Source organism: Tamandua tetradactyla, chromosome 10 (genome assembly GCF_023851605.1).
Source record: "Tamandua tetradactyla isolate mTamTet1 chromosome 10, mTamTet1.pri, whole genome shotgun sequence".
In the NCBI taxonomy this organism is placed as follows: Eukaryota; Metazoa; Chordata; class Mammalia; order Pilosa; family Myrmecophagidae; genus Tamandua; species Tamandua tetradactyla.
In genome coordinates, this window is record NC_135336.1 from 34816559 (window position 1) to 34836076 (window position 19518).

A 19518-nucleotide genomic window follows, 5' to 3' on the forward strand; every position below is an offset into this window, starting at 1 on the left:
TTTATACAATAAAATAGTGGAAGGAAAAACATTTTTGAAGCTTTCTCTAAATTCAACATAGTAAGAAATAACTGTTAGTTATGCTGCAGTTTTACATGTTTGCATTTGATACTTTTATTAAGATGCTTTCAATTTCTGCAATACACTGCCAGTTTTAACAGTAATTTTTCATTACCTAGTGATGTTCTCAGAGGTATCATTTGTGTGTGTGTGTGTTAAAGGTCATATTAAGCATTTTAAACATGTCCCATCATAACTGATTTTTCAATTTCAGCCCATTCCCAAGAAGGTACAGATATAACAACATAAATGAAACTAGCCCTCTTTTTACTCACATGGCATCACCAACTATGAGTCACTTAGGACAAATTACTATTACACGACTCCTTTAGCAGTCCAACAAGAAGCCATAAAGTACTAAATGGCTGAGGAAGCTTCATTTCCAAAGAATAACAAGCACAGGTATGTTGAACACTGCCGATGTTATGGACTCGTCAAACTATCTGATAAAGTTAAACCAGAAGATCTATGCTGCATTCAGTTTTTAAAAATAATGAAGCTAGTATGAGAAGGTTTTGAGGGCACTAACAATGCCCTACATTTGTGTTCCAGTGTTTGACTGTTGCGGTCAGGCTAATGAAGTTCAATGTCACTACAAAACAGAAAGAAAAAGCACAAGAAAAACCACACGGAATGGATGGGCCCAGGGCAGGAAGCAAATCAGAGAATGGGATAATTTTTGGACAATACAAAATCTAGCCAAAACAAAAACAAAACAAAACAAATCATTCAAGGACAAATAGTACTCACAATGTGGGAGAATACAAGGAAAAATATCAGTTGATTTAAATGTACAATCTCAGTGTCCTTACAAGTTAAGAATAGCTCTCCTTCGTTACAAAGAATGACTCCAGAAAATGTTTCTGCATTACAAATAAGATAAAGGACTCTAACAAGGAATTTTTTTAACTGATTAGCATAGAACAGTATACACAGTCAGCATGCATATTTCTATTTAAAAAGTATCTAATGACCAAAACTTATGCAAATTTATGCTATGTGAAGTAGTAAAGCATAGATAAGTGGAACGTAATTGGAAAAAAACCAAAAAAAAAACAAAAAAATTGGTGCATTCCTGTTTGCTACTGACCCTCTTGAGTTGTTGTTGTAATTGTTCCCTCATGGACTCAGGACAATTGTCCAGCTGGGTCTTCTGCTCCGAGTAAAGCTCCTGGAGCCTCTCTAGTTTTTCCCTTTCAGCATCAAGCTTTACCTTCTCCTGAAGTTCAGAAATCAGAAAATAGAAGAATAGAGATTACCTTTACACCTCAAGCAGGCGTTAGTGAACATTTTCCAGGGGTAATGCAACAAACAAACTGTAGATACTCTATGAATGTAGAGACATATCTTGTTAGTGGCTAGAATAAAAGGGTATAAGCAGATATATAGACAAGTGGTCTCACTTGGCAATGATCCCCCCTTCCTTCCTTCCCTCCTTCCTGCCGGCGTGTTACAAAAGCAAGGGAAGCCATGTAGGATGTTGGTCAGTCAACAAAGAACAAAAGAAATGGCAACCAAAATTGGTAAGACGGCTTTGCAAATAGTCACTTGTCAGAGAACCAGAAAAGGAAAGGGGGCATTTACTCCAAGTACTGCCACAGTCCAATTTCCTCAAGGCATTTGTTAAGAATGTCTCAGAAATCACTGAATTTTGTTCTCAGGTTAGAGGAATTCTAAATGCACAAGTGTGGCAAACTTCAAAGCTTACGCAATAAGAAAATCTGATTCCAGTCAGATCATCTAATTCAGGGGCTGAGACAGCTATAAAGACGTTATTAAAGTGGTATTGTTGGAGAGTGCTCTGAAAGACTAACAAAGAAGTGAGAGGAAGGTGAATTAGGCAGCTCAGATCTAGCAAAAGTGTGACATTTACTGTGGACAGACAAACTTGTCACAAGACTGACATTAAAAAAAAAATCAAAATGTGAACTGTGGAAAAAAAGGAAATGAGAGGGAAAGCAATAGTGGCTCAGTGGCAGAGTTCTTGCCTGCCATGCGAGAGACCCGGGTTTGATTCCCAGTGCCTGCCCATGTAAAAATAAACAAACGAACAAACAAAAATACCTAAAAAAAAAAAAAAAGGAAAGGAGAACACCCAGAAATCAAAGAATAGAAGAGAAGCTACACAATAATACTAGGTTCCTCCCATATCACACATCCAAAGTGATCCTGGACGTTCTCCAGGATATAACAGGCAAATATTTAATGCAGTGATTGCACAGTCTTGCAATGCCACCTTTTAAACTGAGAAATAAAACTTCGATTGGTTTAGATTCAGACTGCCCGACTTAGGCTCCCTTCGTAATACTCTGGATCCTGAAAGCAAATGTGGACCTGGTTCTCTTCTTGTGTACAACCTCAACTTCAACTAAGCCCTTTGAGCCACTATCACGAGTTGATCCTCAGTAGGTAAAATGATCATCATATTATTTTCCTTCTGTTCACACTATGAGGAACTGATAGAAACAAAACTGGCTATGAAGCATATCACAGAAAGATTTTTTTTTGTTCAAGGATTAAGCACTGAAATAGTCCTATAAAATCATACTTACTATAATTTCGTTACCCAAACAGCCATGGTTTCCTGTGTAAATATATATGTTTAGATTTTTACAAAAGATGTTATGGTTTAAATCCAAAATTATCTGAATCATTATCTATATAAGGTCATTTGGGTGTCCATTTTTGGTTGAAATTTAAAAATTTCAAGGGCATTTTAGAAAAGTTTAGGTAGATTTACAAATGCATTTTTTTCTCAAAATGATTACATCTAAAAGTCATCAAGTTGACAACAGAATAAAATTATTCACATAAACAACCTGCCAGTCAATTTCTTTTTCTGGTTCCAGAGCAACCCTACAGATTCAAATCTTAAAATCCCATTAGAACCCAAACTACCTTGACATTTTCAGAGAGGAATATGTCTTGCTAGAGGCTGAAGAAACCTCACTTACTTCTATAATTTAAATCTATACTTTTCCTATATTCATCTCAATACTATGAGCCTTCTCTGCTTCTCTCACACACATGTAACATCTTTAGCTCAGGATTAAAACTTAAACAGATTTCTTTTACTTTCTATGCTATCCTGATTGCTTCTACCTCATTTCTTTACAAGCAAAGGGTGGTGAAATTTTTATAATTTGGTTTTCTGGTTGAATAAAGACAAAATGGGTATTAAATGTAGGGGGTTTACTTCAATAAATTCTGCTTTCAGAGAGCGAAAGAAGACAAAAACAGCATTCCTACTTCATAGACGAATCTAAAATGATTCTATAAGTGTTAACCCAGATAAAAACTGAATATACTAATACAAGTTAGATTTAGTCTTCAGTTTCAAAACAAGTAACTTTTTTCTCCTTAATAAAACCAGTGACACAAAATGCCTATTGTCTTGGCTATGGAAATGTATTTACTTTTTCTGTGGATGAAAGAAGTCCAAGTTATATAGCAAAAGAATTTTATCTAAAAAGAGTTGCATTTCTAGATACTGTATCACCAGACTTTGCAGCAATTCTAGTTCAAAACAGAAAGTTAAAAAAATAAAACAAAGGCTATTCATTCCAATTAAATACACATGTGCGAAGCTCTAAACTTTAAAGTTATACTTGACAAAAAACATTGACAGAGTCTTTAATAATACGGAAAGGCAATGGGCAAAAATACCTTATATTTACATAGCGCCTTCCTTCTGAGGTGCTCAAAGCGTTTCACAATTACATAAAAGGGGGCAGCTAGAAGAATTATACCAGCAGGCACCATCAGAACCTTCTGCAGCTTCTTTGTGGTTTATCACACGGTGATCGTGCTTGGGTCTCAGAGCAGAAGCTGAGTGGGGCCAGCTCTAGGGCAAAGGAAGGGAGGACTATGGCAGCTGGGTTGGGTCATAAATCAGAGGACTACAGAGGCGCTATCAGCCCTCCAAGAAGCCAGGAGACCAACTGTGAGCCAGAAAGAAATCAATATTCATCTCTTCTACTTACTGCCCAGGAAGTTTTCAAAGGGAAGTAAGCTCTAGACAAGTAGTTAAGTTGGAAGTGTCACCTCTTCAGAGAAGATAAAATAGATGGAGAAGCTTGAGGGCACTTGAGAGTTCAAGTCCCAAAGCTAGGGATCCTAGCTTTTTACATGGAAAATATTAAAACCTGGTGCTGTTCTCTCCCTCCAGATTTAAACTGGTAAACTCACCTACTCCAACTACTATAGGCACAGGGATATTTCCCAAACTGCAAACTGCGACAGGGATTATTATTTTTTTAAGATTTGTAAATCTAACTTCAGGAAATGAATAGATTAAAATGCATTTTAATAAATTTCAATTTGTCAAAAATATAAGAGTACAACAAATTGGAAGCTTCCAGGAAAATCCAGGGTGTACAGGAGACGTTATAAAACAAAGAACAAAATGTGACTTCCTTAGAAACAGAGCTGCTTCCATTAGCACTATTCTCTTACTGACTGACCTGACTTCTCTTGATGTACTAGCAAATTCAGTTGGGTTACAAATTCATTGCCAGAGTTTGTCTGTTTTGTGTATTTTGAGACTGCCAAAGAGAAATGATTCATCAGCAAATTAAAGTAGAAATCAGCAAATGAAAGTGGGCCTATCTTCGCTTCTCAAGAGTTGTTCATTCACTCAGCTCACTCAGTCAATATTTATCAGGACATGCGAGGTGCCCTACGTCCTCACTGCTCAGTAGAGGTAGGGACGGGAAAAGGGCAAACTTGGTGGCTGCCCTCACAAAGCACAGTTCTATTAATTCTGTAGACCTTAACCCGGACTGCATATTAGAATAACCTGGAGGAGCTTTTAAATACATTTTCCCAGGCCCCAATTAGTCACAAGTCCAAGAGCCTAAGGCCTAGGGATTGATAGTTTAAAAACACCTCTCCAGGTGATCCCAATAGGCAACCAGAGTGGAGAACCACTGATTAGCCACCCAGCATTCTGTTATAAGGCAAAGGCAAATAACTACAATTTGATTTTTTCTAATGAAGATGTAGGACATTAATACAGGAACCACCAAAAGTTGTTCTCAAAATGCCTGACCCTAGGCATGGTTGAAAATGCCCCTCTTTCAAGGAATAGCCCAATTGTAAAATTTTAACATTCAAACTAAAAGCCTCAAGTAAATCAAGCAAAAAATGTACAGTGACAGATTCCAATATCCAATATGCATTCATAGGAAAAAAATGCATTTCAAAGTTCAGATAAAAAAAATGAATCTTTTCTCATTATCCAAATGGTCAGGAATGGTTGTAGGTTTACAGTAAATAATTTGAATGGGTACAAAAATGTCACCAATGATCTAAAACAGTCTAAAAAATCCAAGGCTTATCATAGGACCATTTATTTTGCCAAATCTTGTGGTGAGAAGATGGCAACATGTTTTCTCTCTTCTAAGCTGTATTCTTGAAGGAAGGAAGTAAAATTTTATTTGCTGGCTTTATTTGAATTCCAAGAATCTCACTTCATTCTCACTGCTCTGTTCTTTCCAACCTGAAGTCTTCTGAATATTATACTCCACAGAAAATTCCTGAGTACTAATGAAAACTTATTTTAGTATATTTAAGTATGCAATGCTATTAATAAGCGAATACTCAAGATCACCCTAAAAAGATACTTAGTTTATTAGCTTATAAGATTTCCAGAAAAATACAGGATGCCCAGTTAAACCTGAATTTTGGGTCAACAATGAACAATTTTTACTATATGTCTCAAATATTACAAGACATAATTATACTGAAAACATTAATTATTGTTTATCTGAAATTCAAATTTAACTTAGCATCCTATATTTTTATTGGTAAATTTGGCCACCCTATTAACTTGATAAAGCTTTTCTTACAATTTGAGGCCCATCTTCGTAATTTCCAAACTGTTAAGCACAGAACCTAGTATATACTAGGCACTTAGGCCATGTTCCATAAAACACTGGAGAAGTGGAATTGTTGCAGTGAGGGGCTAAAATTCAGAGTTTCTAAACCATCATTTTAATGAGAGGCCCATCCAAAGTGCTCCCCATGCACCCTGAGAATCCCTTTGCTTCCAGTTCCTGAACCCTAAGTTAGTTCATAGGGAGGCCGGCATCCGCAAGGGTTCACAGATGAGGCTACATTTTAAGTCCACAATTCCTTATAAGAAATTCTTAACACCAGATGTGTTTCAGATTTCAGAATATTCTGAATTGTATAGAGGTAATACAGTACATGTATCATACATTATACACATCCAGTGAGGTCTGGGGCAGCAGCCTTGAATTACTATTTCTGCAACATTAATATTTCTGCAGCTGAACTTATAAATATTCACACTAAGTATAAATATCAGTTCAAGTCAGGGTTGGCCATGAACTACATTTTGGTGCCAATCTTACAAAAGGAGATTTTCCCCCCAGTCCATTTCAGACTTTTGAATTGAAAAGGAAATATCATGGACCTGTGTCAGCAAATTGTGATGGTGAAGAGCCCATTCTCTGCCTGCCTCTACAGAGGCATATCCTTATTTTCCTTTCTTAGGATTTTTTCCTTTGGCATTGACATTTTAATCATACAACTGAAGGGTGTTTAGTGTAGAAAAAAATTAGAAAATCTGAAGACTTAAGTTTTTATGCAATCAAATAACCATCAGAAAAAATAACCCTATTTCGGGAACCCTGTTGATTTAATCCCCAAACCCCATGATAAATTTCCACTTCCTTTAGGCAGAAAGCTAACTTTGAAATGTAAGAGAGATGCACGGGAAGGTCTGGGTCCCGTCTGAACCCTGACTGCGGCTTGGCAAATGCTCTGCACTCAGAGGCATTAGCACCTTGCTGAGGAACTCGGGCTCAAACTCTGGGTCTCCCCCTGGCTCTCAACAGAAGGAAGGATATGGAGGAAGTAGCAGGTAATTTGGCAAGTTACAATGGGGGGAAATTTTAACCATTGAATATACAATGATTTATGATTATTGTAGAAAAATCACAAAGTCAAGCACTTTAAGATTTTACCCAGACATATATCGTATGGCACTGGGTGCTTTAAGTTTCAGTTCTCCCCTTTAAACATTATTTAGCTATAAAAATAGGCATTCCAGGATGTCTACAAGCCATCACAATTTATGTGTGAAAACACAAAATATCTATACGCAGACAAAAGGGTGATTTTAGTTTATGATTACCACCTGGGAAACAGAAAACCTCATCACCAAGCAGAGCTTTTCCTTAACCATTCAACTGCATTCCATTACAACTAACTTTTGATTTTATATGCTAGATGACACACAGATAATCCAAAAATAGAGGAAACTGACCATTTTTTCTAAAATGTTAACGTAGTCAGAGAAAGTTGAAGACAGAAAGAAAACCTACTCCAGCAAATATACACGCCCATACATACCTCTTCTCAGCAGTAGCCTGAAACTGGCCTTTGGCATACGAGTGGGGTTGGGGTTTGGAGGAGGGACAGAGAAGCCAGTTCTATAACAGGCCTTTGCTCACACTGAGATCTGTGGTCCCAGCAGCTTCCCACTCTCAATCACCAAGCCCATTAAACAAAAACAAGTTACTAGGACAGAGGAAACAATCCTCTTTCTTTTCATTCATCCCAAGAAATTTAGTGGGCCTCTTTACTTACTGCACTACTAAATAAACATCCCCTCTGGGTTTATACTCAATTTAGATACGCCCATTTGTGAAGGGTCTATGCATGTCCATGGTGACTCTGTCATACAGCTACGGAGTGAGAACACAACAGACAGTGACATTTCCAGAGTCACATGGAAACTGGCTCAGTGATGTTTCTGACAGTGGTCCCCCTGAGGGCAGTGAAAGGTCAGCCCAGGTAAAGACTGCAAAAATGTTCAATAAATGGTGGCGTTATACAGAGAAGTTAAGGTTTAACAAATGAGTATGACTGCCGAATCATTATACTGATACTTCTTTTAGTCTCTAGTACCTTAGAGCAGCTAGAAGTAAAAACCTAAACTGATGGAACTGTAACCTATAACTAACTCTGAAATCTGTTCTACAACTAATTGTTGCAATGTGCTTTGAAATTCATTGTTTTTTTTTTTGTATATATGTTATGTTTCACCAAAAAAGAAAAGAGTCAATTGTGATGGTGACTGCACAGCCAGATGACAATACTGTGAACCACTGACTGTACCCTTTGGATGACTACATGGTACGTGAATCTGAATCCATAAAAAATAATTTAAAAAAAGATCAAAGGAGAAGGTGGAATTATAAAAGAGAAGATGGGATTTAACAAATGAGTATGACTCCTGAATCATTATATTGATATTTCTTTTAGTCTACAGTGTCTTGGAGCAGCCAGAAAGAAAAACCTAAAATTGTGGAACTGTAACCCATATAAAAATCTGAAATCTGTTCTATAATTGCTGTGGCGTGCTTTGAAACTTACTGCTTTTTTGTACATGTTATTTTTCACAATAAAAAAAAGTTCAATAAATATATAATAGACTACAGTGTCTATATTTTATGTTGTATATATGATGTCTGTAGCTTATATTTTATACGATAACATATAATAGTAATCATCCATAATAAATATATAGGTTAATTTACATTAAATATGTAAATAGTACAATAGTTCCCAAATTAGTTATCATAAATAATACCAAAGACTGGTCTGAGGAGCTAAAGAAACAACATTAACAATTTCATACCAAATTAGAACTCTGAGATGGTGTTAAACTTTTTTTCCCATGGCTCCAAAGAGTCAGAGCCAGGCTTACAGGATATGCCGTTGACATCTGAGTTTTCCCAACAGGGATAGGTTTTCTCATTCCACATGTGACAACAGCAACAGGTGTATTGAAAAGGAAATGCAATCCAAAAGGGCAAAGGCCACTTCCTCCTTCTGTCTTACACTCTGGCTTGACTGGCAGTGTGGTCAAAGGCACGCTGGCATGTGCACTTGGGCAGACCATCACAGCTGCTGAAACTTGGCCACACGTAGCTCTTTGGCAGGTGTCTGGCTCAGTGTTTCTGCTGAAGCTCAGCCTGGACTAGCTGTAAACAGGAGACCCAAGGACCATATTTCCAAAGCACACTAGGCAGTACTCTCCCTCCAACTTTGGACTGCATTGATAGTGGCTAATAGTGCCCTGGTACATTTACAGTCTAGAGAGGGAGATAAATTATCTAATAAGCACCCCAAACAAAGTTACAAAATTTGACAGAGAAGAGTGTGAAAAGAATAACAGGGAAAACAAAACCTAAACTAGAAAGCTCTGAGATGGTTTTTTGGAGGAACCATCACCAAATCTCAGCCTGAAACACAGAATAAACTAGGCATAGGATAGGGGAAGGGAAATCCAGGCAGGGACAACAGTATCTGCAAAGAACCTTGAGTGGGAAGAGAGGGTGGGCCTTTAAAATAACAGAAGGAAACCAGCATGAGAGTGCTGTGAAGAAGGGGAGAGTGGTGACAGAAAGGTTGGAGAGGTAGCAGGTGACAAAAGCATTAAGGAATTTAGACTGTATTTAAAGTACAGGGGAACAGAAACCAGGGTGGCATGATCTCATTTATATTTATATTTTTAAGAAATCATCCTGGCTTCCTGTGAAGAGAATGGGTTGAAGGGGAAGCAAGTAGAAAGGGGGCTAAATCAAAGACGATGCTAGTTGAGAAGAAAATGCTGTCGGTGGAGATGCAGAGAGAGAGGTGCAAAATTGAGAAGTGTTTTGGTAATGATTGGATGTGGGGTAGTAGAGAAAGAAGCACCAAGATTCACTTCCAGATTTCTCGTTTGAACATGTAAATGGATAGAGAAGCTGTTTCCTGGATAGGGAAAACAGGTGGAAGAAGAGGTTTGGCAGGGAGGGAGGGTGGGAAGGGGAAGGATAAAACCAGAGTTCTGTAATGGGCGTGCTCAGTTGGAAATACCTGTGACATATCTGAGCAGAGATGTCAAGTGGCTACAGGATATGAGTCAGAAGTTCAGAAAAGAGTTCTGAACTAGAGACATAATTTAGAGTCACCAGTATATATATATATATATATATATATATATAAAATTTGAACCCTTGGCCAAAAAACAATGTGATACAAAAGAAGAGGGTACTTGTGTTCCAGTCGCCATGTTTCTTGAAGATGGTTGTATAATGATATAGCTTTCACAATGTGACTGTGTGAATGTGAAAACCTTGTGTCTGATGCTCCTTTTATCTACCTTATCAACAGATGAGTAAAGCATACAGAATAAAAATAAATAATAGGGGGAACAAATGTTAAAATAAATTTAGATTGAAATGCTAGGGATCAATGAAAGGGAGGGGTAAGGGGTATGGTATGTATGAATTTATTTCTGTTTTCTTTTTATTTCTTTTTCTGAATTGATGCAAATGTTCTAAGAAATGATCATGATGATGAATATGCAACTGTGTGATGATATTGTGAATTACTGATTATATATGTAGAATGGAATGATCATAAGTTAAGAATGTTTGTTTTTGTTTGTTGTTACATTTTTTAAAAAAATTTAAAAATTAATTAAAAAAAAAAGAAGAGGGCACAGATCAGAGAAAAATATTCCAATAACTAGTTCAACAGAGGCAGAGGAATAAGCAATGGGAACTGAGATGGGACAATCTGAGAGATGAGTAAGAGAGAAAAGGAAAACCAGAACAGTGTGGTACCCAGAGGTAAAAGGGGCAGGGCACATGCTAAGAATAAAAGTCGCCCCCTACACTGAAGGCTGCTAAGGACTGAAGAGCCCCAGTGGGTTAGGCAACATGGGGGTCTTGACAAGAGTCCTAACAAGAGCAAATGTGATGGAGCAGTGGGAACTTGAGTCACCTGGCACAGGAGAGGTGGTTCATTTGGCAATGAGAAATACTGACACAATGCACTCAGAACAGTGTTCGAAACATTTGGCTATGATGGTGGCTGGATGGCAGCCTATTTATGTATTTATTTTAAATAATAAATTATTTTAATAATAATATTAGCATGCTGAAAGGAAAAGTAAAGTAGAATGAGTGGAGTTGGGGACAGAGGGTAGGAGTAAGGAAGGACTGAAGACCCTGCAAAGGCAGACTGAGAGGACACCCAGAGAATACACAAAGGGACTTGTCTTTGATGAGAAGAGAGAATATTCCTTAGTCATTGTGAGAAGAATTGGTGCTTTTAATTTCTAAGTGAAGTAAGTAGTGAGGTCATCTCAGAGCTAGTAGGAGGAAAGTGGGCCAGAGGTTTGAATAGAGTGAAAGTATGAAATCGTTGTGGCATAAAATGGTGGAATAATATTCAAGAAAAGCAGGAATGCCACCAAGCAGCACTGAGTCTCTGTTTGAGTTTGGTTGGCAAAAATATGTGGCAATAATATCTAGCCCCAGTCTTTTCCACTTCCCTTATTCTCCCCTGGAGTCCCTCACCCAAACCAGTTTCTGCCATTTTTCACACCATTTGATGACAGACAATAATTCCACCTTCCAATACCAACTAATCCCCGAGCAGCTGCAGAGCTGGTCCTATACTCAAGCCCTCTGTAGGCCCTTCTGCTAAACACAATCTCTGTCACCAAAGTCACCAAAACAACACAAGGAGGTAGCCTCTCTGCTCCTTTCTAAGTTCCTAGAGTTTCAACTCTACCTCTAACACAACTTTCCCTGGGAAGTGAGACTTAGCATTGATTCAGTTTGCTACGTTTTGGGGTAGAATACAATGTCAATAATAGACAAGTAGAGTTTGTAGGCTCTGGAATAGGTAGGTTACTCGAATAATGGATGAATCCATGAAAACCATGGAATAAGAAGGCAAAGGGTTCACAGTGAATATGATATCCCATTCCAATGTCCCACGGGTTTTGCAGTATGATATAAAGAGTAAAATCTTAATAAGTACCAAAATAAGACACTTGATAACGTCCACAAAAACTTCATGCTGCATTGATGCAAATCTTTGAAAACATAAGCTGTTAACTAAATCCATCTCTACTGCAAAATGAGACAAGTAAATTCTTTGGCTTGGTTTTTAACTTTTAAGGAAAACTTCACCTACTGTGCAAAAGGATTCTTCACTCTTTCAAAGTCTGGAGGTAGAATTAACACACGTAAAATTTAATACGAAAAGGCTGGGCAGCTTAAGTTTGACAAGCAAGCAACCAAGAAACTGCTGTGAAGCTTTTAACCTGACTTCCATTTCTGACCTCATTGAGAGCTCATTCTTTGGCACCAACACCAAATGCTTTTATTTGTAAGTATCAAACAAAGAAGAGCCTAAAAAGGAAGCCCCATTTAGCAGAAATTCTTCACACATATTACCACTAGTACTTACTTGAAATTATTATTTTTTTCCCTTTTTTCAGCTTAGTGGAGAACATGATGAGCAGGGAATCATATGTTAAAGCTCATTTGCTTTTTCTTTCCCAAACTAGAATTTTGTTTTAGGTTTATTTCAACTATACTAACTTAGAATGGTAGAGGGAGTAATGCATAGTATATCCCGGAGAAAAAGAACTAAATAAACAGACCAAAAAAAAAAAAAAAAAAACAACCCAACTATCACCCTGAACTCTAAGGACTACAAGTAACTTTTATACTTTCCCTAACAGACATCAGCTAACATTCAGGTTGTGGCCTGAAATGTGTAAGCAAGACCTTTTCCAAGACAAGGGTCACCTTTGTTTCACAGGCAGTTTTCACTTGACAGTGTGTGGGGACCCCCAGAAAACTTCAATGCGTTTTCAGAGCAGTGCACTCACAGCAAAGACATGACGAGAAAAGACAGGTGAGATGAATGGTCCCCATTCATCTTTTTTAACAAATAGAAATATGACAAGAATGAGTCAATCATATCTGAATATGCTTAAGCCACCCCACAAGGCACCAGAAGCAAAGATGATTTAGTATACATTCAGTATACTAAAAAGTGATTTAAAAACACAGTGGAATTAAAAGAGCAGAAAGGCTAAATGTAAAAAGCAATTCACTCATCTCAAGTACGAGAAGCTGCCATGAATATCAGTTCACATATTAAGCAACCTCTTGTCTCTCAGTCTCAGCAGCTGAGTATCTGAGAGTCCTTTGCTTGTGATAAATTATCTGATATTTATGAGTTTTCGTTAGTATGACTATCTCAAGGAACATGGCATATAAATGTAAAATCTTGGTAATTACATTCAATATTTAAATTCAATCAAATGGCACCATCACTTTGCCCATAAAAATTGTACTGAAACATGATTTTCTTTTACCTTGGTCTTTTCACCAACAATGTTCTTTTCCAGTTCTGCTATTTTTCGGTTTAGTTGATCCAAAATCTCCTTCTCCTTCATAAGTTCAGTTGTTTCAGATTTCTGTTCTCCATCCAAGAGGGCACATTCCATATCCAGCTACAGTCAGAAAACAAAGCTCAGAAGTATTTCCCCATTCAGAGAAATTCTCACCTATCTTCTTTAGAGATACATTTGTAACAGCTCCAAATTTCAGAAAGTACTAGGGTTTGGCCAGATCGCAGGCCTAGAGAATATTCCAGGGAGCCACGTGAGGCTCAGGAATTCTACATAAGAGAGCTGCAGAGCCCGGAATATATTTGTTAAGAACACTAGTTATCATATCACTTCATTTTTCTACTATAACCCCTTTTCCACTTACTGCTCAATGATATTTCTCTTATTAGCATGAACTATCTTGGAACTGCCATGTCTGTTGGTCCCGAGAGTGAGGGAAGTGAAAGTTATACGCAGCCCAGCACGTAAGCACTGCATTCCTAGCAATGCAGGCAGGAGGGGCTTCAGGGTCTGTGTGTAGGATGGCAGGCAAGCAATCCTCTCACCACTGATGGGGCCATCTAGATCATCTGTGAATACAGACACTCAGAGCCCTCTAGGCAGAATTATTGGCTCCTCCTACTCCATGGAGGTAATATAAAAATCACCACTGTCCTTCTCCTATTATAATTATATATAGTTTATACAGTTATTATAGAATAAGTTTCCAAATGTCAAGATGTCCCCCGCAATCACGTCCAAGTCTTAACCCCAGTCCTGTGGATGTGAACCCACTTGCGAACAGGATCTTTGAAGATGTTATTAGTTAATGTGAGGCCAAACTGAATCAGGGAGGCCTTAGTCCAATATGACTGGAGTCCTGACAAGCAGAGGAAATGTTGGCACAGTAGGACACAGGGAGAGGGAGAGAGAGAAACAGCCAGAGTTATGTAATGAGTCATGGATTACCGGCAGGCCACCCTTAGAACATTACGACTTAAGAGAAAGCATGGTCCTGCCAACCCTGATTTTGGACTTCTCGCCTCCAAAACTAAGGTGAGACAATAAATTCCTATCGCTGAGGCTGGCTCATCTGTAGCACTTTGTTACAGCAGCCCTGGCAAACTAAGACACTGGATTTATACTTGATTCATGTGTGAATCCCCTCGCAGTGCCAGTCCAGTGCCTAACTTACAGTAGGCATGCTCAGAAAATGTTTGTTGGATTTGAACTTGGAAACCTAAGTACAGCATATCTCAGCTGACAGATCTTGTTGGGCAAATCAGAAAGTGTATACTAGTTAAAACAAAGTTATATATAACATACATTACAACAAGTTACATTAAAACAACTTAATATGTTTATCTCATCTATTTTTTTTTAAAAAAAGGCATGTGTACACTATTCATGATACCCATCAAACAAATGTTTGTTCATGCTGACAGCTGTATATACAGCCTTGCAAAACCTGTGCCCTTTAAACTAAAGGAAAGAAAGAAAAGGGAAAAGGGTAAAAGTGAAATCATGGTTTTCACCTCTCTGGAAGATTCATCCATCTGGTCATTTATATCTTTAATTTTTTGTTCAAGTTCTTCAAGGTTATTCAGAATTACTATTCGGGTTTCTTCCATTGTGACCAACTCCTGAGTCCTTTGTTCTTCACTTATGCTCTCTGGGGTCTGTGATTAATCAACATAGAAAACAGTCATTAATAATTCAATTCCAGAATTTCCCAACTTATAAACTAGCCGGGTCTAGTATTCCCCAGCCTCAGAGCCCATCTGGATTCAAAAAGCATCCCTGGCATTACTCAGTTGGAACTCTGAATGCATTTTGTCAAGGGGACAATGCCACCCTCAGCAGTTAGGTTCTTAAGCTAGTTCACACAAACCAACTTAAATTCACAAATTCCTATTAGTTTAAAGCTGAAAGGATGAGGAAGTTATAGAGATAAGGAAAGTGCAGTCAATAAAGATTGAAATGACTTTTCCAAGACGATAGAAAAAGTTGGGCACAGAAAAAAATTAGAACCTAGATAGTCTTCACATCTAGGTTCACATCTTCTTCAGGACCGCTTGGACACAATGCTACCTTCATTACAATCTCCATATTCTCTCTCTTCTCCAAGAGAATATACCCACTACAAGGGCGTCTTGAATCTCAGCCATACTACTGGATCCCTAAATTAGGTTTATCTGCAGATCAGCAGGCACGCATATGTATTTCCTTCCCAACAAAAGATGTTAGGGCTAAGGCACTTCATACTTGGCCCCCATCTCATTGAAATGATCCACAAAGTTAATAACCACAATAACACAGGCTTTATTACTTCAGTGATCCTCTAAGTGATTTTAAAATTGCACATTTAAGTGGATGCATATTTTACTTTTTGTGTTAACACACTACTGTCTTTGTTCTATAGGACCTTCTTCTTATATAGTGCTTAAATCACTCATGAGTCCATGTGGGCTTTTGCAATCTGAAACAGGACACTGGCCACTATTCATAAAATTATTTCATGGAAAAACTAGTCCCTTTGCGAGAGCAGGAAAGACGAGAAAGGAATTAAGTGACATAGGGCATACTTACAACCCTGAACAGATTTATGAGAAATGCCCAGGGAAGAAAGAAGTATTGTAGTTCATACTTACAGGCAAAATTTAACTGGCTAGTGTTTTAAAAGAGAATATAGTGATTCAGAAATGATCTCCTTCTTTCAAGAATATAAATTTGGTTATCTTGGGGATGTCCTGGCAGAAGCCAGTCTTTCTGAAAGTCAGGTGGTTTAAACTCAAGGGATGCCAGAATTGCCATAGTGCTTATTTATTTTTATCACTGTTTGATAAAGAGATAATTTGGAGTGGTCAATAATTATTACAAGTTCACAAGTGGAAATCGAAATGGTAGCCCAATTACTTATTGAAGATTACTTACTAGTCACTGAAAAGAATATTCAAGTTAACTACAGAAACCATTAGCACACCTCATTAAATTCATTGCCTTTATTTAACAATCCTGATCATTTTAATTTTAAGATACCTGCCATGTTGCATTTTTTATTTTATGCTACTGTGCTGCCCTTAGATGACTCAGAAGTCAGCATCTAAAGTTGGCTAATACAAAGGTATGCAGGCCCTCCAAACTCTGACATTAAGCTTTTTCATTGTCATCTTAAATCCAATATCTTATCGACTAATGAAACAAATGTTGACCTTTCCCTCACAGACAATGTATCTCATTGTCCTAATTCTTAGGTGCCTCTTTTAGGCCTTGTGGAATGCCTGTAACTGTGAATGGCATTCCAAAATCAGTGATGAATAATCCTAGCAGGAAAGACTCATGAAGGCCAATATCCTGTTGGGTCAATGGTGACATTGTATATTAGGTTTCAACTTCCAATGTGGTTTAAAAATATATCTCTCACTAGTGGAAGCAAAGTCTTACAAAACCAACAAACCAACAAACAAACCACTGTACAATCTGTAAAACAATAACTTTATAAGCAAATGGGGGATGAAGACAGGTAATAGTGGAAAGTATATGTATCTGTGTAACCGAAGTCTTCAGAAAATTTATCACAATAGGTACACTTAATAAAAGACAACCTGAGAGGATGTTCATAGCAATCAATGCCACCTAGTTGTTTATAAAAGGAAGAATCTTCCAGAGGCAGGCTAAGCTCTGAATAGTTTGTGATAGGATGGAGTATGGATACTATAATTTCATGTATTAACCTAGTGGAGAAAACAAATAGAGAGAGCTTGGGGTGTGACTCCGCTGAATAGCCTTAGTGTTTGGATGACAGAGAAAGCTGAAATTTTAAACATATGCCCTTTGTTTTAATTTATCTGGGGTTTTCTTATAGTAATGAGAAGATTCCACTGTCATAGCAACATGCTTGAATAAGCAGATTACATAGGTCTGTGCATTCCGAAGATTGTCATCTTTAAAGTAACCTGATCCAAACAAAGAAAGGGAAGAGAGGGCGGGAACCAGACATTTTCCACCTTTTTTCAGATCGCTTCTTCTGTCCCTTTTTGGCAGATCTCTTCTTAGAGACTTCTTGCAAGGAGGAATAGGTGTGGGGGCTTTCCATTGTAGATAGAATGATTGCACAAAAAGGGAAGGGTGATGAACCCTAAAGTCAGGTTTTACCTAACGTGAAGGAGGCCAGGTTCACAAAGAGTAATGAAAATTAGTAAATTTCCAAGGGCATCTACCTCTTTAAAGGTTAGATAAAACAAGTTCTAGACTAGTAAATCCCAGATTTTCTAAATAGCGTCACAATATTTGTTTAAGTCAACTTAGAGTGTTTTTTTTTTGCCATGTTCTTCTTTCCCCATTTATCTCTACTTGATTAGTTATAAACGTTGTAATTTGTTACGCAAATAATTCAGTGCTCAGAATTACTCCAAGTAGAAGAGCAGCCAAAACAAATGGCCAGGACTGCTTTTTTCTTTTCTTTCTTTTGAGCCTTCTATCTCCTGACATGGGGTATTATGTATCTAAAGTCCATCTTTGAAAAATTAATAAATGAAACACTCACTCCTTGGAACCCAACATCCTCCTCTCACTTCCCCTCTGTCAAGGCTGGTATAAGGTAACCTGAGGGGACCTTGATGTTTGCTCTCAAAAGAACCCACAGTTTTACATCTCTTGTAACAATGGATGCTATTCTAAGCTTCACAGGCCTTATTTACTCATATTTGAGAAACTAAAACCATTTGCCAAGATCAGCTCATTTACACATCAACAGCTTCCTTGTCACAAGCTTCTCCAGGAAGAAACCTATCTCCCAAAAGTCAGTCCTTAAAGCCGACAGCTCACTGTTTTCACAAAAAGCTGATATATCTCCATGGAGGAGAAAAATAAAAAGATGTAAGATGAAAAGGAAGTGAAAGAATACCAACAATTTTGATTTTTTTTCCCCAGGTCCTAATTTCTAACAGAAGCAACTTTCTGGCCACAGAGAGATGTTCTGTTCAGAATTACTTTCCACTGAGAATTAGTAAGGTAAATACGGTCATTAAAAGAAGGAAAGGATTGGGCGGTGCAACCCTGGCTCAGTGGCAGAATCCTTGCCTGCCATGCTGGAGACTCGAGTTCAATTCCCAGTGCCTACCCATGCAAAAAAAAAAAAAAAGGAGGGGATTGATGTTGAATGTGGATTTAACAATCCTGCATCCTTGACGTATACCATGGAATAACTCAACAGGTAGAAAAGGACTTTGGACTAGGAGCATTCAGTAAAAGTCTGGCTATAGCTAAACAAACATATAAACAAAACTCCCAAACTCTGAATAATGTTCCAGGATATAAATTACTTTCAGAATTTAGTATCATAACATCTTTCTCTTAAAGAACCAGTTGTGTCCTCTTTCAACAAAAAATTAATGACTGTTTCTATTTTTTGGTCCTTTGGCCATGATTGCCAAGATTTCAGAGTTGAATATAATGATCAGAGTTACTTAAATAGTCTCTATAATTATGATACCTGCTTTTTTCCCTCCTATTTACTATGTTTTTTGGTGTTCTAATTTTGTTCTTATAAAATGTATATCTTTTATTCCAAGCTCCCTCAAGTCCTTTTTAAAAACAGGTAGAGCAATAATATATGTTTTCAATTTTCATAGAAAAAAATCTTAACCCATGAAAGATATAGTATGAAAAGATTTTCTTTGACCCGCTTTAAAGAAATCCTCAAATTTGGAATTTCTGTTATAATCATAATATACAACCAGAAGACAAAATAATAATACAACAATATATATACTCCTGTGTGTCCAAAATAAAAAAATCATAATGTCAAAGCAAAATTTACTTGTGATAAAATACTAGTTTCCTTACCATAACTTTTACTGCTGAGTTAAAATAAGACAAAAAAAAATTTTAAATGGGTGAATAATAAAAACAAATAGGTCAAAAATACAAATTATTAAAAACATGAGAAGATGTCCAAATGTGTGCATAATTAAAGAAAAGAAAATTTAAAACATCTATCAAATTCGGCAATTCCCAGTGTTGGCATGGGTACGGGAAACATGGGACCGTCATAAACCATTAGTAAAAGTGTTCCCTGGAAATATATGCTATTTTGAGAGTGTAATTTGGAAAATTTTATTAAAATTAATCATATACACACCATTTGACCTAGCCATTTCACATTTAGTAAATGATCCTGCGAAAAGATTTGCACAATTGTGCAAATATATATATATATACCAGAATATTTGCTGCAT

At 37.3% G+C, this 19518-nt stretch overlaps 1 protein-coding gene across 11 annotated transcripts in view; it reads right to left on the reverse strand.

Moving 5' to 3' along the window:
- PHLDB2 (pleckstrin homology like domain family B member 2) overlaps positions 1-19518 on the reverse strand; it is a 111362-nt gene that overhangs the window by 48706 nt on the left and 43138 nt on the right. For 9 of the 11 annotated variants that reach the window (XM_077118430.1, XM_077118429.1, XM_077118427.1 and 6 more), the window contains exons 4-6: positions 14815-14958; positions 13265-13402; positions 1151-1279 (exon numbers count right to left, since the gene is read on the reverse strand). In XM_077118430.1, coding sequence (XP_076974545.1) covers positions 1151-1279; positions 13265-13402; positions 14815-14958 — 411 coding nt within the window. The remainder of the gene's footprint in view (positions 1-1150; positions 1280-13264; positions 13403-14814; positions 14959-19518) is intronic. The other 2 variants (XM_077118428.1, XM_077118432.1) reach the window with 1 other exon arrangement.